This window comes from Macrotis lagotis, chromosome 2, assembly GCF_037893015.1.
Source record: "Macrotis lagotis isolate mMagLag1 chromosome 2, bilby.v1.9.chrom.fasta, whole genome shotgun sequence".
Classification (NCBI taxonomy): domain Eukaryota; kingdom Metazoa; phylum Chordata; class Mammalia; order Peramelemorphia; family Peramelidae; genus Macrotis; species Macrotis lagotis.
This window is the reverse complement of record NC_133659.1, coordinates 96,519,384-96,541,576: the sequence shown is the minus strand read 5'-3', so window position 1 is coordinate 96,541,576 and position 22,193 is coordinate 96,519,384. Positions and strand designations below refer to the sequence as shown.

The following is a 22,193-nucleotide window of genomic DNA, read 5'->3' as shown; positions in this document are numbered from 1 at the left end:
TATACTCACAGTTTTATTCTAAAAATGCATTATGCCTAAATACAGATACTTGATTAGGGTAAATAAAATCCTAAAGTTTCATTCAACAACATTTTGCATTTATAAATTTGCATTTATAAACTTATAAAATGCATGTACATACTTTTCTGACTGCAGACCAGCTACTTCTATTAAAACAGACATTTCTCAAATAAATTTGATCATTATGGTATAATCACTTCAAATTTTAGATTTTCAAATACCACATTCTACATTAAAATACTTGCGGCAAATATTTATGTGGTTTAAGAGTTATACAAGATTTATTGGAACATATGACTAAATACCCTGTATGAGATGAATGTTAATAAGCTCAGAATCAAGAGGAAACCATACATGATTTCAACAATATAAAGGAAAACAATGCCAGACATCAACAAAACTCAGAAAAATTCAGTTGACAACTTTGATACAACTTCTTAAATTAATCAAATAATTCTAGAATTGGAAGAAATTCCAGTACTTGAACACACACACACAATTCCCACTGTAATGAGCCAACACTTGTCATCTATGCTTTGTCTGAACACATCCAGTGAGGTCTTATATTCCACTTCTGAACAGACTTCATTGTTTGTAGGATTTTAAGATATCAAACTTAAAATCAGTCTCTTTTTGGTTTCTTCTCCAGTGTAATCATCACTAATTTTTCAAATGATTCTTTTCTGATCCTGACTCAAGATCCTTCATCACACAGGTTGCTCTCCTCTGGATTCTCTTCATCTTATCTATTTCTTTTCTCAGGATTCAAGAAAATACTATAAACGTGGTCTTTTCAGATCAGAGTATCACTGTATGACTATATTTCTCTATTCCATTAAGTTTTTTGTCTATCAGTGTAGATCTTCTTCACTTTTTTTTTGGCTGTCATGTCACAATGTTGACTCATATTGAGTTTGTGGTCCATTATATCCTCATTATTTTTTCAAACAGTGCTTTAACCATGTGACCCCTACATTGTATTTGTAAAGATTGTTTTTGAACCCAAACATAAAAAGTATACTCATCCCTACAAGATTTCCTAAGAATAGCTTAATTTATCAAATGTCTTGGTTAAACTGTATCTACATCATTCCCCCGACCTACTTGCTTCGTAACTATTAGAAACAAGAAAAGGAAATAAGATTTGATTGGCAAGACCTCTATTCTTGCTGAAGTCAAGCAGATTCTCTGGGATAAACATTTTCTTTTCTAGATGTTCATTAATCACCTCTTTAATAACCCATTCTAGAACTCTGCCAAAAGTCAAGGAAAAGGAAATTGGCATTTAGTTAGCAGATTCTAGTCTCTGACTCCCTCTGAAAGGGCAACTAAATGGTGTAGTAGATAGATTATTGGGCCTGAAATCAGGAAGATCTGAACTGAAATCCAACCTCAGATACCTGCTAGCTGGGTGACCCTAAGCAAGTCACTTTAATCTCTATTTACCTCTTTTTCTTCATCTATAAAATTCCTTTCTTCCATGGTTTTTGAAGGATCAAACCAGGTATTTGTAGAACTCTGTATAAGTGCTAGGTACTATTATTATAGTTATTATTACATCAGACTACCATAAAGTTCATCTTTAGCTCTCCAAAACCTTCTCTATCTTCCATGGATTTTCAAACCTCACTCAGCAATCATATCCAATCAATTCTCTGAATATCTGAGGACAGAGTTCACTGGAACTAGAGGACTTGAATTCATAGGGACCATGAGATACTCTTAATTAATTATTTTATATTGACAATAAATTTCCATTTTGCCATTTTTATTTTGTCCTTTCCAGAGCAAATGTTAATCTACTTTGCAAAGAACAAAAGAAATTCAGTAAACTCTGAATTTTAATAAAAACTTCTTTCTTGTTAGTTATCAATAATCCAACCAATACAGCTACAAATTATGATCTTTCTTTGACCCTTCTCTTTCCTTAAGATAACTCCTACCAAAAACCAACATCAGAAAACAAAACAAAACCTACCCTTTTTGATTACCTTTTATACTTTACTTCATGCTGGACTTTAGCATTATAGATACTATTGTTAAATTACTATGTCATGTTTATAGTCATTTTTCTCTTATCTACCTTTACTTCTGACATTTGTATATTTCTTTTTAAAACAATATCAACAGACTAACTGGTTGGTGAGCTTTTTGATTCTTCATTATCAGAATTATTTCCTTTTCTATCATGATAAATTCATTTTTGAGTTTTCTATCCCAAGTAGAATTTTAATCCATGAGATCCAATGTAGTTTTCCCTTTGATGGCTTTGAAATATGCTCCCCGCCCCCCCCCTTACATCTAGACTGCATGTCAGTGGTCATTACTCCCCAAGGTAGGTAACATTGATACCTATAGTTACCAGCTTTTCTTAGTGAGAATCACATACAGAACAGAATTTTCCCTTGTTGTTTTCCCACTTTAAAGAATGAAATTAAAGTATTAAAGCAGATCAAGAATTTATTAGTTGCTGTACTTTTAGGGGATGGGGGAAGAGAAGGGGGGGAGAGAGGTGCATATATATAAGCAGATTTGGATAACTGAGACTCCTTAATATTACTATTTCTGTGTCATGCTTATCTATTTCCCAAACATCACCTGTTTCCAGATGGACCATTGTATTCTCTCTGTTGACAAAACTGCTTGTTTTTCTGTCAACTAATATATACCCAATGACCTCTATCATGCTTTTTTCCTTCAAGTTCTTAGATTTTTCCATGAGCATGATTTAACATCCTCTCTTCCCCCTCCCCACTGCTATATTTTTTAACAAAGTATACCAATTCAGAATCAAAGGTGTCATCCACGAAGTCACAGTGATATCTGAAAGCTCCAAATTTTCTCCTTATATTATACAGCCTCCAAGGATAGTCTTTTTCTTCATCAATCTTTTACTTCAACAGATTACAGCTGCATTTTCTTTTGTTAAATGTTGTTTTGCTTGTTCATGGGAACTTTTTGTTATTTTTTTTATTCTGATTGAATTAAAACTCCCAAACATAACCAATTAAAAGATTATATATTTGTGAAACTATTTCATACACACACACACACACACATATACATTATACTTACTAGAAAATGTCTAAGATCCCATCAACTTTTAATAATCTAATTGCAATGTCTAATCCCTTCATCATTTTTGTTTGTTTGTTTATTTGTTTGTTTGTTTTTGCAAGGCAATGGAGCTAAGTGAGTTGTCCAAGGTCACACAGATAAGTAAGTGTTTGAGGCTGAATTTGAACTCAGGTTCTCCTAACTCCAGGGCTAGTGTTCTATCCACTGCACCACTTAGCTGCCCCTAATACCCTTCATTTCAACAGAGTAGCAGAACCAGAATTCAAAACTAGGTCTTCAAACTTCAAATGCAGAACTTCCTCTACCAGACCACTGGATTTCAATTCATTCTTCACATAACAGATTACCAAAAATCCCCCATGATGGGCATCAAGATAAAAAAAGCCTCTTTTAACTATAATCTATTACTGAGATGAGGTGAATCTGGCAGTTATTCATATATATTGAGTCAGAGTTTGGGTAATAAAAATAATTGCTAATTATAGAACTCAATCAAGAATGGCATTAAATCAAAGACAGGGAAGAGGGGAATCTGAAGTGGAAGGGCAAAGGACCAGAGAAACACTGAAATGGAAGATCTGAGAGGACTACTCCACACTGAGTAGGGGTAGTAAGACAGGGACAAGTTGATATATGATAATTATGAGTTCTCTGAATATCTTCCTTGTAAATTAGTGCCTTTTCATAGGTAGCAAAGGGTCTTCCAGGCAATCTCACAAAATGCTTAGGACAGAATCTTTCAACCTTCAAAAGATCCAGTTTCCTAAGCGGTCTCTGGTTCTGTGTTTGTTGTTTTTGGCTCCTTCACAAAAAAGGATTCAATTCATTGTGTTGCTGAAATGTGAATTATGTATCCATGGTCATTTGGGACTAAAAAGACAAGAACAAAACAATCCCTTCCTTCAAGGGGCCTGCATTCTATTACAGGAAACACATGTACATAAATAGATTCAAAGCATGTACAAAATAAATATAAAGGTAGGTTTTTTTCAAAAAAGAATTAGACCTGATCTACTTGGTCCTAGAGTGTAATATATGTAAGGTCTGAAGGTTTAGAACTGCTATAAAATTATGCTATTATTCCAAATAACAATTACTTACTTTAAGATTTGCAAAGCACCTTCCTCATTAAAGCCATGTGCAGTATAGAAATATAAGGAAAAACATTAAAACATCAGTGAGTGGCATGTGATGCCTGGGTGGAAAATATGAAGTAATATTGAATATCCCTGCCTAAGTCTACAGGGGATTAGATGGCTACTAAGAAAACTTCCAGTTTTAATATTCTACAAATTCAGTCCTCTTTTTCATGAAAAAACCAAAGCTAAGATATCAGAAATTAAATGACCTGTTTATGAAAACGGAGGAAGAAAGCATAATCTCCTTTGAGGTGAAAGAAAGGAAAAAGTGGGGGAGATATTTTAGAACAGACAGTTCTCTTGGTATATTTCCATGCAATGGAAGCAGTTTGGGATAACAAGAAGTGTGGTCTCAGCATGTGTGCACGCGTGTGTGTGTGTGTGTGTGTGTATTGAAGAAAAGAAGAAGGATTTAGGGGTGATTTTTGCCTGGGGAAGAGTAAATGAGTTTAAATCTGGCCTCAGACACTTACTGACCATGTGACCTTGGACAAATCACTATTAGTTTGCTGCTTCATGTAAAATGAGCTGAAGAAAGAAATGGCAATCCACTTCAAGATCTTTATCAAGAAACCTATATGGGGATCATGAAGAGTCAGACACTAATGGAAGAATGATCAACAAGTTTCGAAATTGAATAGTGGCCTTTACAGCCTGGATAATGTTATAAGGAAGAAATATGGGATATTCGTGGCAACTTTTAAAATTTTATCAACTACAAGAGCTTCAGTTATATCTATATGTTTCCTAAACTACAAGAAACCTCCTCTAATATCTCTTTATTCTAGTGCTTTACCTCTTTTAATCATCTCCAATTTATCCTGTTTATAACTTGCCTTGTATATCTTTGTTTGCATGCTGTCTTACCTATTAGATTATTAGGTCCTTGAGGGCAAAGACTATTCTCTTTCTCTCTTTCTCTCTCTCTCTCTTTCTCTCTCCCCAAAGCTTGGCAAATAGTAGGCATTTAATAAATGTTTATTCATTGATTGGAATCTGTTTATGTTGAAGAAATATACTCTTTAGGACCAATTTAAAATTTTGTTTTTGTTTCACTGTATATACACAAAGCATTTTCTTTCCAAAAGTCCAATTTAAAATAATATAAATGAGCACCTCCCAGAGTACAGGGAACATGAATTTGTTCTTGAAAGCCTTATGTAAACGGAGTCGTGTAAATGGACTCATATTTAAGTGCACCAAAGGGGTTTTATGTTTAAAGAAATCCTACAAATTCTTTGCAATAAAATTATTTTTAATTCATTTCCATTTAACAAACACTAATGTATGCAGTGAGGAAAAGAGGCAAAGTTTTGATTTACTACTCCCCAAGCCTACGATGTAATCACAGAAGGTAAGAAGATAATAAAATGCTATTTTTTAAACTAAGTGCAAAAATGTCTATATCTTGTATTCCTTAAGAAGTATGAAAGTTTTCTAGTTTGAAATGGATATTTGAAATGGAAGCAGCCAATTTACTAGTGATTTGCCAATCAAATACTGACCTTGTCCCTGGTGGCTGTTAAAAAGCTAGCTTGCCAACTTTGCCATGAACTGTGGTGGGAATCAACAGTCTGGGCAGAAGTAAATTTGTGGAATATGGCCCCTGCACTGCTACTAGCAGGTAGCAAGGAAGGGTTGGGGATTTCCCTCTCTTTCTTCCTTCCCAACTGATAGCACTTCTCAGCTGTGGACCAAAAGGAGACATCCCATCCCACAAGGACCAGAGAGGAGCTACTCCTGCAGTCAGAGTAGAGAATGTTTCTGGGGTCCGAAAGGGAAAAGAGATCTTACTACAAATTCAAGAGAGACTAACATTCCTGGGAGTCAGAGATGAGCTGAGAAAAACTCAGGGAAACTGGCCAGGCAATATGTCCAGCAGAGACATTACATTGAGAGAGGGAGAAGCACGGGAATCATGCACAAATGACAAGTCAAGAATAAAAATGCATCTCAGGTCTAATTTTATTAAAATATTGAAACTTTTAAAAAATGTTAAAAGGGTCTATGGTATACTCTGGGAAAAATGATTTTATAAAAGAGAATATTTTTCTTCTTCAAGACCAATTTACTGCTTTTTAGATGTTAAACATGCTTCTTCAAAATGTATCTATGCTACATCAATCTGCCAAAAGCAAGTAAAAAAAATTAATCTCATCAATTCTATATCTCCCATCCAAAAACTGTCATCTGTGTATTACTTACGTATTGTTTTTTAAAGTTAATTTGTCAAACATAGGATGACTGTGAACTTCAGAATACCATTGAGAGATCAAATACAACATTTAAATAATTATCATTTGAGGAGTCAGATAGACTATTTTTCAGCATATCCATATCTGAACAAAAGAGACAATTTATGAATTCAGAGGAAATTTGGAAATCCAGAAAGAAAACTTTTTTTAAAAAAGGGGTTTCCAAGTTAAGACAAAATTAAACCTTGAATGTCCAGCTGAATGCTCAGTATTTAAATTGCAAAAGACAGAAACATAATTTTCTAAGAATTTATCTTTTCAAAGAAGAGGTATAATTGTTCATGCATTTTTCTCATGGGATATTAATTCTTATATTAATATAGCATAAATGAGCCTGTATTATATACACTGAGAGAGAACTCCAATAAGTCCTTGCCAAGGTAATAAATCATTAATCTATCAATTTTAGTTTTGTTCAGATAAATAACAATAGTTTTTTTGTGTATCATGACTTTGAGTCACTATACATTTCTCAATAGAATATTAAAAACTGGTATTATTGGTATTGTTCCTTTTCCCCTCCCACCTCATCCCTCTGAGACCAATTAAGTTCTGTCAGTCTCCCAGATATTCCCAATTTCTCTCTCCGAGGACAAATATTTTAGTGCTCCAAAGTGGGTGTAAATATCTCTTTTATTTTAAATATATATGTATATATATATATATATATATATATATATATATATACATATAATCATTAGATATTGTCAATTGACTGACCAATAGGAAAACAATTAATAACAAAGACGTAATATTTGTATCTCATAAGAATCGGATAATTCCATGCCATCTGTAAACTCTGGAAGACCTGCAGGACAAGTTAGAAGGTTCTGCATGATCCCATATGATATCTAAAACAGGGCACCAATTTGGATTCATTTCTTCAAGAAAAAAGTCTCCAGGGCCACTTCAGAAGGATATGTGAACAGAGACCCTACTTAACTATGCTTTTTAAAGCAAAAAATAGGCCTTTCAGAGATCTTTAGAGATTTACATGGCAGATTTCAATAATGTGGTCAATCTCTATTACAAAGGAGAAGAGTTCATATACACAAAAACAACTTTTGTGGAAAATTTTTGAAAAATTTATATTGAAAATATCAAATGTTAAAAATAATGGCAATATATGAGAATAAGGGATGAGCTATATAGCAGTGGCCACACTACTTGTATATTTTTTACCTTTCCAGCATTCAATTCAATTCTTATTTTCAGTTTATCTCCATGTCTAAGCTCAATTATGTTTAGAAAGAATAGATATGCCTCCAAAAAACTACAGATCTACCTCTAAAAGATGTGTAGGTCATAGAATATGATTAACATACATATTTAAACCTTCTACAGAGAATCTCTTGGGAAGAATCCATAAATGGCAATTAACATGATAGGTTTAATTTCAATTACTCCTGTGAATACATGCACACACATGTTGTCAATCTGTTATTGAAGTAAATGTAAAATAAAAGGAATATGGAGTCTCCAGATGAAATATAATTTTATAGATTTAGTCTAATTTCATTAAAAATATACAAAATAACTTATGGGATTTTTTCTTTTTTTTTTCCTCTGCTTTCCAGAATATTGTTCTTTGATAAGAGCTAAAACAAGGTCATGTGCCTTTTCAATTCTTCAAGTTTTCCTTTAAAGTCTATTCATAATATCTACATATGTACATGTGCACCACATATAAATTTACATGTAATCTTGCTTAGGAAAACTAGATGGATAAGCATGTTACAATATTTAAATAAATTTGAAGTATGCCATACTTTATATGCCAATAATTTAGCTTTAAAAATCATTAATTAGTCTACATTCAGAAAAAAATTTTAGAGATCATTCAGTTCAAATAACTTATTTTACAGATGAGGTATGCGAAGCCCAGAGAAGTTAAATGAGTTGTCCAGTTTCATTCAGTTAGTTAATGGTAGAGAAACAGCATAATATAGCAGACAGAGCTGGCTTCAGAGCAGGGATTTGACATTTACTCACTTATGTGACCTTGGGCAATTCATTAACCTTTTAATCCCTAAGTAACTTTCTAAGGCACTATATTACAGAGTAGCTGCTGATTTACTTTGGTAGAGGTTGTTTCTTTACCTGGAAGTTCTCTGGATGGAAGAAATCAGATTGGGGTTAAAAAAAATTATTTCTGACCAAGAAACCAAAGCTTGCTACGAATGCTTTTTTTTTTTAATTGAAAGGAGGTCTTTTGAATATGCTTTGACAGAACAAGAAGTTTTGTTTTCATTGTTACTCAGTCATGTATGACTCTTTGTGACCCCATTTGGGGTTTTCTTGGCATAGACACTGAAAGATTTGACATTTCCTTCTCCAATTCTTTTACAGATGAGGAAAATGAGGCAAACAGGGCTAAATGACTTGCTCAGGGTCATGCAACCAGTAAGTGTCTGATATCTGATTTGATCTCATGGACACAAACTCAAAAACTAAAAACACTCCCTGTCCTCAAGCAGCTTACATTTTATTTCCCTTCCTCCACAGTGCCGATTATAATGAAGACATTTCTTCGACTAGAGAAAACAGCACATATCTTGTGCATGAGTAGTCAGTTGCATATTACTTTCATATATTTTGCAACTCCTTTTTTTTATTTACTGACATTCCTGAAATATATTAGTAACTAAAAATTCTGGGTGGTAACCAACTCTTTCTCATTCTATGGCCATGGCTATTGTTTTCCTTGGGTGAGGTACTTCTGCTGAGGTAATCATAAGATTATAGATTCAGCATTGGAAGGTTCCTTAGGGGTTCTCTAGTTCAATCTCTAAAATTAAAAGATTTGAAGATCAAGAGAAGTTAAGTGATTTCCCAAGTTTGCATTATGGCAGAGATAGGATTTGACTAAGGGTCTGTCTTTATGGTCAATAGCTCTGTCCTCTATGCCATATAGTCTATATTAAAATCATCTATTGGGTGGGTAGGTGGTGCAGTGGATATAGCACCGGCCTTGGAGTCAGGAGTACTTGGGTTCAAATCTGGCCTCAGACACTTAATGATAATTACCTAGCTGTGAGGCCTTGGGCAAGCCACTTAAACCCCATTTACCTTGCAAAAACCTAAAAAAAAAAATCATCTATTAACTTTTATTTATGGTCCATACCAAACAAATATAAAGGAATTACTTTATATAATTGATCAAAATCATTACAAAATTCAAAATAAAGCATCAAAATCTCAAGGGAAATAATAATAGAAAGTCATAATGAAGAGAATCTATGACTAACATCTTAAATGGGATTACAAAGTAGAATTCATAAAAGCCACTAGACATTATTTTTAGAGTTTTCAATGAAACAGATTAGATAAATAAGACTCAAAAGTAATCACATATGACATCCCGGTATTTGATCACTTCAAGAACACAAATTATTTGGGAAGGACTTGTTATCTAACAAGCATTTCTACGAAAAACTAAAAGTGGTATGGCAAAAGAAAATTTAGAACAGGATCTGATACATATCATAGTAAGCTCCAAATGGATATGCAAACAAAGTGCATAGGAAATTTTTTTAAAAAGAAAGAAAAGAAGGGGTGGCTAGGTGGCACAGTGGATAGAGCACTGGCTCTGGAGTCAGGAGTACCTGAGTTCAAATCCAGCCTCAAATCCTTACCTAGCTGTGTGGCCTTGGGCAAGCCACTTAACCCCGTTTGCCTTGCAAAAATTAAAAAAAAAAAAGAAAGAAAGAAAAGAAATAACATTTAATCAAAGGATCAAAAAATGTCACAAAATGTCAAACTATAGAATTTTGATAAAGGCGTAATCTTAGGTGCACTTGACCATGAAGCAAGGCAAATCTGGGGATAGTTTGTAACCCTGACATATACTGGTATTGTGGCTGTGATTTTGACACCTACCAGCTGTATGACTTAAATAAGTCACATAAGCTCTCAGTGCTCCAGGAAACATTCTAAGCTTATAAACTGCAGAGAAGTTAACAACCTGCATTGGGAGAGAGAGAGAGCCCCCTTACCAATGAAATCAGAGAATCAAGCTCTATTGCTATTTTATAGAACTTTAATCAGAGAAATGCATTTTGCATGAACAAATCAACAAAGACAGATAGAGCTGTTGAATGGGAAGAAAGTCTTTGTACCATCTATCTCAGATAAAGTGCTGCTTAATAAACTATATGGAAAGTCAATAGAAATAAAATATGGCCATGAATAATAAGTAAATGGTCAAAGAAAAGAAACATTTCAAAAGAAAAAGTAAAGCACCAGCAATCAACTACAGTAATAAGAGAGAAAAAATTTCAAACATTTAACTCACCATTTAAGCTGACAAAATAGTAAAAGACAGAAATAGTTGATTTTGCAGGGGCTGTAGGAACATAGTGATACACTTGGCAGAATTATGAAACAAATCAACTATTCTAAAAAATATTTGAAGCAAGAAAAGTTTAATAACTTTTAATAGTTTAATAACTATTCATACTTCTTCCTCTATATAATTTCTATTAATTACATATAACAAAGAAGACAAAGACAAAAGGAAAAAGTGCTGCAAATACCAAAATACTCATAGGAGCACTTTTTTATTGATAGGAATAACCTGGAAAAGAATTTTATTGTGCTAAAAAAGAATGAATGAGAGATTCAGAGTTACATAATAGAAAAAAAAGATTTGTATGAACTGATGCAGAATAAAATAAGTAAAATCTAGTATATTGTGTGTATACACATACCCACAGATACAGAATAAGAGAGTGAGAAAAAGCATGAGAGAACATACACAAAGAAAGAAAAGAAATTAATTGCTATGAGTGCTCAATTGTAAAGATAGATATGATGACAAAACATAGTTTCTTCTTCTTGATGAAGTAGTGATATATTCTATCAGACACTGGGAAGTAAGAAGAGATGAGAGCACTTCGATGGGTTAGGCACTATGCTAAATTCTTTACATTATTATCTTATTTGAGGTAGGTGCTGTTTATTATTTTTATTTTACAGTAAAAAACAAACAAAAAAATTGAGGCAAACAGTGTTCAAAGTCACTCAGCTAGCAAGTGTCTGAGGCTAGATTTGAACTCAGGTCTTCCTGACTTCAGGACCAGTAAAATATATCCATTGTACCATTAGCTATTTCTGAGCTACTTCTGATGAAACACCTCTGCTGATGTAACATTTTTTTTTGCTTAACCGTTTTTCTCTGTTCAAGAGAGAGACCTCAATGGTGGTCATTATTGGGAAGAAATAGTGATGTATATGGCCATATATATTGTATATACAAATATATTCATTAATAAAAACAAATTTTAAAGTTATTAGTAGCTACATCATATCACCTCATAACAGAGGTTTTCTTTGTAATATATCTAGTGAACAACAAACTAAAGAGAAAAATTGAGAAATGACAATCATTAAAAAGTTTATCTGAAAATCAGTCAAAGGAATAACTATAGAATGTATGCATTAGTGGAAAGATCATTTGACAAAGACCTAAATTATAATGTCTGCTGTGACAAAACTTGCCACAATACAGCAATTTCTTTAGAGATACTTCCCGGGATCTATTTCTTCATATGCAAAAAGAGGCGAATACCACATATACTTTCCTTGAAGTTCAGTAGCATCAGAAAAGACAATTGTTTCATGGAAAAAATACTTGTTGCCTATGAGACAGTCTATATGAATACTTTATAATTACTGATCTCTTTTATTTTCATTGTCTCTATCTGAAGACCATTATTATAGGTCACACTCAGGGTTTAAACAAGGCAATATTTTGCATAATATTTAAGAAAAAGTATGGCAAACATATGGACTGGTTTATTCTCCACAGCTGAGCCATAGAACATGTCACTCTTTTTGCATAATTTGCATTAAGTTATATTATAAACACCAGGGAATTCAAAGATTTTCACTACATTACACAAAACTAAAAAGGTTGCTGATTTTTTCCTACTCAAATGAAACTGAAGATGTAGGGAAAATACTACATGAACAAGTCAGTTCGACAAAAACACAAACCAAACCTCTCTCCTAATTCAATTCAGGAAAGCACTTACTTTTGAAGTTCTTACTCTGTGGATCTTATTATATCTTCAAGATGCAAAGATGAAAAATGATAAATAGTTCTTGACCCTTAAAGCACTTACACTATGCTAGGTGTAACTTTTAGTTTCCCATCTCCCCAAAAGGAGCTACTGTCACAGAAAAGTAGATAATAACTAGATGGTAGAAATACATGAAGGAATATTCTTACTAAAAGCAATTTACTGTCTTCATAAAAATGTTTTAGATGAAACATTAGTATTTACAATTCCAATATAAACAGTAAGTAGTATAAGTATAAGGCATTATGAATGTGAGGAGTTTGGTGCTGGATTTAAAGGTAGGAAGAACTGGGTTATTGGCTAATAATTATTAGTGATTGGCTACAGGCAAGTCAATTAATCCCTCTTAGTTTCAATGGCCTCATTTATAAAATGGGTATAACAATAACCATAGCACTTACTTTAGAGAATTTTTATGTGGTTCAAACAAGGCAATATATGTTTTAATAATTTTAAAGTACTCTATAAAAATCAACTATTAGATGACAATGATATAACAGTAGAATACTGGAGTTTGTCTAAAATATAGAGGGACATGGTTAAATGTAGCAATAATGATACTGTAAAACAATATTGATCAAAAGAAAAATGTTTTTGCAAGCTTTTGAATATTTAAAGATTAAATTTTTTGAGACATTAGACATTAACCATTTGAAAGAAAGTAATCTTTTTAAAAGTCAATATCATAAGTCAATTTGCTTTTGGGAAATGAGTCTATCTAAATAATTTGTTAACAAATACTATTTTCTTTATGAGTAGCTATGATTTACAGTATTAAGACCAAATAAAGGTTAAATTTCTGCAGATCACATATTGTGACTGTGAAATGAACAAGTCCTCAAAGACTAATCAAATTAATATTTTGAGCTAACTTTTAAATGAATTACTAAGTTTCATGTTTTTTCTTTTGAAAAAATCAGGCAAATAATGCTGAGCAAATTAATAATTTTGTAAATTTAACTTAATTATACAGGCAAAGTAAACAAAAATATAAAATTCTTCATGGAATATTTATCTATTTTAAGTCAATTTGAAACTACTATAAAAATATAAAACTTAGTTGAATAATTAATCAAATATTTACTAAGCAAGTATTAGATACAAGGCCCTGAACTTGGTGCTAGGTTGAAGAGATGAAAAATACTATTCTTGACATCATTAGGAACTTATAATTCAATGAGTAGAGGAGGAAAATGGACATATTTAGGCAAACAAGTATAATACAGAATTGAATGAGATAGGATGAAAGAGTCAAAGTGCATTAAGAAAATTTGCAGAAGGCAAAAATGCTTTTGACTAGTGGAATGAGGGAAGAATTCTTGGAAGTGATATACGATTCAAGCATCTCACAACAGACAAAAATGGAGAAAATAAATTCCTCTTATATTTCAATAATATAATCTATTTCTTCAAAAGATAATATACTGAAAAATGGATTGCCAAAACTTTTGGAACACATTTCAGCCTCTTCTGTGAAGTGCTACAATTTATTATCATTCCTCTGCATTTAATTTCTAGTCCTCAAACTTTAACCATGCTATTTACTCATACCAAGTTCACCTCATGAGGGACCCTTTCACCCCAATTTTCCACTTCTTTCCACTTTCACTGCCAGCCTCCACACTCTAGAACATACTTCTTCAAGCCCAAGGCTAAAACAGAATTATTAAAGGAAACTAAGGAAAGAAAGATATTTCCTTAACCTTTCTTGTATCTTCTCAACAAACCTGAATGAATGAATACTGAAAGATCAATTAACAAGTATTTATGGAAGCTGTAAATTGTCGAGTCTGTATAAAGCTTATTATTAAAATGTTTAGATATTAAATTATATATTTTATATTTGTGAATAAAAATAATACATTAAATGGCCAGAATTTGCTTTTAAATTTGTTATCAATCTAATTATTCATATTTTTTAAAAATGCTAAGTAATTTAATTAGTCAAATTTTGGAGGGTGGAGTAGGAATAGTTTCTATAATTGTAGTGTCAATATAGCTTCTAAAAGAAATTTAAAATGTTATTAAGAAAAAAAGTTTTTGGTTTTTTTCATGCAAGAACACTGGATGTATGATGAACTTCCTTTTGGAGGATTTAAGAAAATAATTTTATTGCTGTTACTTCCTTTTTTTTTTTACCTTCCACTCCTCTCTAGTCAGTCTCTAGTAATGTCAATTTCAAGAGCTCTTGCATAACTATATTCAAATTAAACTAGGAGTTGAGGTAAAGAATATTCTCTCTGACTTCTCAATCAGAGATTTTTTTAAGTAGAGCAAATTAACTCCTGGGTAAAGAAAGAATTATATTCTCTAAGAATGATCCTTTAAAGGCATCTTTAAAAAACTGTAAGGTGTGAATTTTCAAACAAATTAAATAAGGAGTTATACCTTAAAATAATTAGTAATATAAGAGACTTGTCAACTGCAAATAATATGAAAAATGTCAGTAAATATTTTTAAAACTGAAGATCAGACATATCAGTTAATTATCCATAAAATCTTTGCTCATTTTCATTTGTACAACTATATATTTTAAAACACAATATTACTAAAAAACAAAAGAAACAAACAGGAATTTTTACTTGATAAGTTTTCAAAACATTGACAATTCTGTAATAAATATTTTGGGACTTCCAACTTTTAAAGCTGTCTCTCACTAGGAAATTAATAATTGAGAAAATCCACATTAAATTATTTCCAATTCAAGTGGCCTCTATACTTTGATATTTGTTACTGCTCTCTTGCCATGCTTCAAATGTAGATAGACTACTTCAAATCTAATCTGAGTGGAAGATCTATTTTAAAAACAATTATATAAGCACATGTTATTCTATATAAACTGGGGGGGATTTTGTGAAAATTACTTTGCTTATAAACTATATTTTTCGAATAGTACATTGTTTTAGTGAGTTTTGGGACTATTCACTTACATAGACTGATGGTACATAGTGAATATGTTCTTTAAATTCATTTTCAAAGATCATTATCTGGGTTCATTATTGAATGTATCTGACTTACTATTTACCAACTTAATAGTGACAAACTGAGGGTAGTTTTATAAATTGACTTATACAAACAATATTTAGGATATTACTCTAATACCTCAGCACTACTTCTATCCAAGTCTTTGCTGGATAATACTGAATGATTCAAAAAAAAAAATAAAGGCAAAAACTACAACTGTTCATATTTAAAGAAAGAAAAAAAATTATATTTTATACAAATATATATGTGCATGCAAGTATATTTATATTATGTATTTCAAAGTACTCCTTCATCCTAGGGACTGATTCACAAATCTAAATGAATGAAAGGAACATTATTACATAACCTGCAATATTTTATATTTGTCACTTGTCATATATACAATATTTTTATATATTTCTGGAAATATAAGTTTTTCTTTTAACTAGGTATAAAAACTGATTTATCCAATATGGGTGATCACACTGTCATTCTGGAAGAACAAAATATAACATGTTTTGCTTTGTATCTTTTTTCCCCCCAAACTGGAAACTATATAGAGTGAAGTCAAAAGTGGAATCTCTTTCCCTTTCCTAACTCCAAGACCTTCTATCTGGGCCAGACTTTGATATTTGCCCCTTGGCTGAGAATCCGTATATCCAACTTCACACTTAGCTCCAGTGAAGTAGCCCTGCAGGCAGGCCGACTTCAACGAACCACTAGTGGTATCATCATTAAAATCCTGCTGAAGGTCACCATGGTAACCGCCTGCTGAGGCTTCACTGCTGCACTCGGCATCTCCTAATCAGCTACCATGTGAAATGCAAATTCAGACAGTCTGAAAATTAGTCAAGAAGAATAGGGGATGAGGATGCAGATATGTGAAATATTCATGGGCTTCGTGGAAAAAAGAAGACAGCATGAATGACACAACAAAGAACGGCCCCTGACACTCTCGCTCTCATTCTGCATCATTGTTCACACTCTACTGTATTTCTAGGCCTTGCAGTTCTGAAGTTGGTTATGTGAAATGCCATATTTGGATTCTACCCCCAAAATAATAATTAAAAGTTGCTAATATAGTATTAGCTAGAAAAATCTCATAAAGACATACTACTTCTAAATTATTTTTAGATTCTTATGTGAAATCATTAAAATAAGCTCATATCAATTATTTTAAAGTAAATGGGAAATTATAACCATGAGTGCTATAAAGACTGGACAGCGATCTTTAATACAAAATCAATTGGGGGTAAAATGCATTTACTGCCTAGAAGCACAATGTATGTTTCAAGTGCACAAAGCTTTCATGAGGAGATATTTCAGAGTTTCTGATTTCTGAGGATACACAGTCAGCCTCAATTTTTGGTACAATAGGCAGTTCTTCATTTCTTAATGGAAAGAATGACAAGATTCCATCCTAAAGTAACATTATAACTTCAAATGTAAACTTTATTGTTTTCTACTTCCTTCTGTCAAAGATCTATATTGCTAATCAGAACATACAATAAAATAGTGCTGAATTTTCTAAATATGTCTCATGGAGCTATTACTCTGAAGTGTTTCAAAATATATGACAAAATCTAAAATATGTTAATTTTAAGATCTCCAAAACAAGGATACTAACTTATAGAGAAAACATTACAAGTTTTGATAATATTCCAGCAATCATGGAATTTGTCCCTTACAGTAACTGCACAACATATCACAAAAGAAATTTGACTAAGAAAGGTCAGTGATAGGATTGTTGTCAAAGGAAAATGTAAGAATTATATGAGGTATATAGAGAAAAGGAGTTAAGACAATCTCCTCCATGACTACGGAAGGGTGTTCAAGGATGGGGTGGGGGGAGAAAGCAAATTTTCTTTGCTGCCATCTTCTTTTCCTATTATTTTCTGAGACAGAGAAGAAACAGAATAAGCCCTTGTAAAAGGGAGGGTAAGACTGGTGGACAGCTTTCTGCAAAAATATATCAAGGATCGAATATTAATTTTACCCTTTGCTATGCATAGTGTGCTATAATGAAAGTTACTATTCTTGCCATACCTAGGAAGTATCCAATACATATACTATGCCACATGCTGTGTTGTGCATCACTTTATGAATTGCAGAGTCAACTCTTTAACCAGTGAGTCTGAGAAAGAATAAAAGCAGTGAAAAGTGCTGCTTCTGCCACTTATGCCATTCATTTGTATCTCTAGAGAAAGTATAAGTTCTTAATAAAATGTAAAAGTTAGCAAAAGGAACAGCAGGAGAACACGTGGATTTGAAGATGACTTACTTCCTCTGAATAGTGATCTGAAGGAAGAGGTGGGTAGTCACACTGTTCTATCTTCTTACACAGAGAATAGAGATTCATTTTGTCTCCATAGAAGGGACTCTGCAATGCAGCCATCTGTAAAATGCCCCAACAAAACTCATATGATAAGATGTAATCAAAAGGTAAGCAAAATCAAACATATTAAAAACAGTAGAAGAAAATAATAATATGAACTCAATATATTTAATATGTTAACTATCCTGAGAATTGCTTAAGACCCAAATTTTAATTTATTTCAAAAAAAATTCTCTTTTCCCCAGCAATTAAATTTTATCAGACTTTTTCTCATCTGACAAAAATTGAATTTTGTAGTTAGCATTTAGCAATTTTTAGAAATGGAAAATTACTAACATTTTAAAGTTCCTCTCTGATATAGTGATTCAACAATACTATACAACTTATTCATAACCAGATTACTGTAGTGTATTTGAAACATGTTCAAATTATAATAATGTTACGGTAAAATTAATTTAATCTAAATATTTGATTTAGTTGGATGACTAAGAAATTAATTTTTACATGAGATAAGAAAAATAACCCTGGATGAAAAATGAGTTACACACACATATACGCACACACGCACACATGCACATCCACAAACATATCTTTAAAATGTGTGGTTTATGAAAGCAAAACAAGAAACCCAGTTTGAAATTTCAGCATCTCTTCCATCTCTCCCCTGGAAATATCTTACAAAACACACAAACAGTATATGAAAACTCCATTTAGAGGCACAGTGGCAATCTCAGAAAATGAAAGGATTCTCTTCAGAAGAAATGCACCCAAAGAATGCCATACTTTAAAGAAGACACTATTGAAAACGTTTATTTTAAGATCATGTTCTAATTTGACATTTAAAGTGCAAACAAGTACTCAAGTAAGGAGGATTACAAACTAAAATACAATTTAAAATGTTCCTATCCTGTTCAAAAGATTCTAAATCTTTGAACCGCGGCAGCATGAACGCAGTTTAGAGTGCCTCGCTGCCCCAAAGTCAGTCACCCTTTTCTACATGTGCTAATAAGTTTGATTTTGGAAGGACAATGTGTACATTCCCCAGACAGGCAGAGTGTGTGTGAAACACGCGAGTCCACGCTGAGCTACTCAGTGAGCTTCAGCAGGGACAGGACAAGCTGAAAATGGCTCTCATCTGTCTTGGGGTCCTCCCGAAGCAGCTTTAACTCCTTCAGAGCCTCAGCAGGAAGGGCAGTCGGGTGGGTTATAAAACATGAAAGAAATTAAGAAATGTTTCTTCTAACAGGTGTTGCCTGAACTTAATTCCTAAAGTAGTAATGAACACTTTCATATTAATTTAAGAAAATAGGAAGCTATTGAGGTGTCCTAAAATAGAACTCAAGAAGAATTTTTCTCAAGGCTAAACTACATTGGCAGTCATAAGTTTTGGTTTATGAGATGACGCACTTTACCACAAAATGAAAACACTAAAAAGGCCTTTGAAAAGTAAAATAAAGGTAAAAATTAAAAGAATTTAGATGTAAAATTTTTAAGTAAAAAATCACAGTCATTATCATATGCTAGGAGTTCATTATGATACTTGTCTGAATACTGCAGTGTTTAAAAAAAAAAAGTCTGAATGTCCCCTAAGGAGTTAAAACAGGAATACTATATTTTCATGCATCTCCTGCTTTGACAGATGAAAAATGTCAACTGTCCTGTTTTTATTTTCAAGCTTTTGCACTATTCATCTGGTTCATTAGTGCATCTCGATGCTGCCCCTGACAGCTGCTCGCCCTCTCCTCCCAGCAGCTGAATTTTTCAGGCTAATTTGATCCTCCACACTGAGACGATCGCTAGAATGATTGACTTGCTCCCTGACCTCCAGGGTCTGACTTTCCTGATTAGTATTCTGGGGGTGTCTGAGGGACGAAAGCCCACTGTCTGTCTTCGGGGCTGGTGGCAGCTCTCTTTTTTTTTGAACTGTAAGCCACCAACCTACAACCCTGTAAGGATGCAATTGCTGCGCTGAACAATAAAGGAAATGTGTAAAACCTACTTTTCCATGTAAAGGTCCGTGTAGCAAAAGCACAGCATCTTGATTTTAATTAGTAAAGTCTACTTTGTTGCATATCAATTAAAACTGCACAGCTAGCTTTTTTGAGGTTTCAGGAATATTTGAAAGTCTAATTTTTTTGAGTTTAAGGTACATTTTTTAAAAAAGGCTTCCAAGCTTTAAATTGTTAACAATCAATCCTTAGTGAGATCTGGTATAAAATATTATCAACATGATGCTAAATTCACTGATTTTCTCTTCAAATTAAATTTCTGGATAATGATGATTAAAATATCAAAATATATTTAAAGAGGAGGTACAATATAAAGGTCAATTATATATTTAATAGAGTCACAATTCTAAACTACTTTTATTTGGAGAAAATACAAAATATGAAATTAACACAAATCCTTCAAACTGAAAATGGTATATGAAATATGTAACACATAGATGGGAGGAGGTGGAGAGTCTTGGTTGTCTTAAGGATACTATGCTTTCATTTTGATGAGCATTTTAATTAGAGCATGCACTAAAAATGGGTCAGTGCCTCGGAAAAACCGAGGCAAAGTATGAAAGGTCTACTTCAATTCTAAGGGGGGGGGAGGTCACTGAACTTAAATCATTATAGGAAACTTTCAGAAAACCCTTATTAAAGTTCTGCTAAGTTTTTTATTTTCAGTTTTGTAAAAGAATGGCATCTTAGTAAATCAAAAAATACCTGAAAGATATTTATAGGAACAGTTAGTTTAAACATTGTTGACCAATGCTATTTAAAATAAAAATGTTGCATAATATATAATGTCTTTAAAACATGTTACCTAAGTATTATAATGAATAATTTGTAAGCTATGTTATCCTCTTAAAAAACTTTAGAAACTGATCCAATCTGTTAAATAAAGTCATAGTTGGTATATTAGTACACTAATTAGTATAATTAATCAGATTTCTTAAAGTATCTTAAAGTAATTTATTTTCTATCCTGTTTTCTGAAGTTATTTTTCACTAGCAAAAAATTTAAAATATCACCATGTTTCTAGAGGTATTATTTTATTTAAACACTATCAAGATATCTTTAAAGTAATTTTAATAGATAACAAAATCAAGATTAATAAACTTTCAGGTACTCAAAACAAAGAGCTCAAATTGAAAATTTTAATTCCTATAATAAAGACAAACTATAAATCTATTTTGTGATTTGAGTCCAATTTCAAATGTCCATTTTAAAGCTATTTTAAAGTACTGGTGAGAAAATTTTGAAATTATTGCCTACATATATTATACTAAGTCAGCTTTATATGAAATAGAATTCAACAGATTAAGAAAATCATTTTTAGAAAACAACATTAAAGCCCATACAGCTAGTTTTTCCCTTATTGTATTTAAAATTATAGAAATAAATTCATGAAACAGTTATTTTCTCCCACATTTTATTAGAAAAATTAAGAAGTAGGCTAATTTCCATTTATCATTGTCATTATATATTTTAATTAAGAAAATTCATATGTTTACAATTAAAAAAATATAGTCTTTTAAAATTCATATGATATAAAAAATGAATGTTTTCAATTTGCTTTCACTTCCAATTTCAGATGTTTGGGTCTATTTGTTTAGGTGACTGCCCCCTATATTTTAAAAATTCCTTATATAGAACAGTGAACTGAAAAGAAAACAGTTCAATAGTTTTTACTAATAAAAAATATCCACAAAATATCTAAAATGCACTCCCCATTCACTCTATTCACTTATTATAATTAAACTCAAATTCAAATGTAAGAAAATAAATATCAATAACAGTAAAAGCTAGTGTTATTTAGAAAAAGGATATCATAATAATTGGTCAAGTATAAATTTCATATAAAGGAAAAATATACAGGATGCTTATAATTTTAAAGTCCTTTATGAAACAGAGTCACATTTTCAGAGGTATTCATGTACACATTTTCAACATACTTTGAAGTTAAGAACTCAAAATTAGAAAGCGAGGAACAGTAAATTTCATTCTTATGACTATCTTTTCACAAAATTTTTTTGATGATTAAAAGGTTAAATGACAGCTAACACCGATAAACAAAATCTTAAATAAGTATCCCACTGTAAGGGTCTTGTATAAAATAAAAGCACATCAATGCATCAGGCTTATTGGATTTATCAGGGTTACCTCATATAGTAGACAGCCAAGAGACCAGATGTCAGATTTGAAGTTGTATCCATTTTCATGTATCCTTTCTGGAGACATGTAGTAAGGTGTACCCACTGAGGGAAAAATGTCCACAAAAAACAAATAAGATTTAAAATAAAGATACAGATAGTTTTAAAGCATAT

At 32.1% G+C, this 22,193-nt stretch overlaps 1 protein-coding gene across 3 annotated transcripts in view; it reads right to left on the bottom strand.

Annotated features, from left to right (window-relative positions):
- NEK7 (NIMA related kinase 7) overlaps positions 1 to 22,193 on the bottom strand; it is a 190,550-nt gene that overhangs the window by 6,243 nt on the left and 162,114 nt on the right. For all 3 annotated transcript variants that reach the window (XM_074222291.1, XM_074222293.1, XM_074222292.1), the window contains 2 exons: positions 22,030 to 22,124; positions 17,822 to 17,935 (listed from right to left, as the gene is read on the bottom strand). In XM_074222291.1, coding sequence (XP_074078392.1) covers positions 17,822 to 17,935; positions 22,030 to 22,124 — 209 coding nt within the window. The remainder of the gene's footprint in view (positions 1 to 17,821; positions 17,936 to 22,029; positions 22,125 to 22,193) is intronic.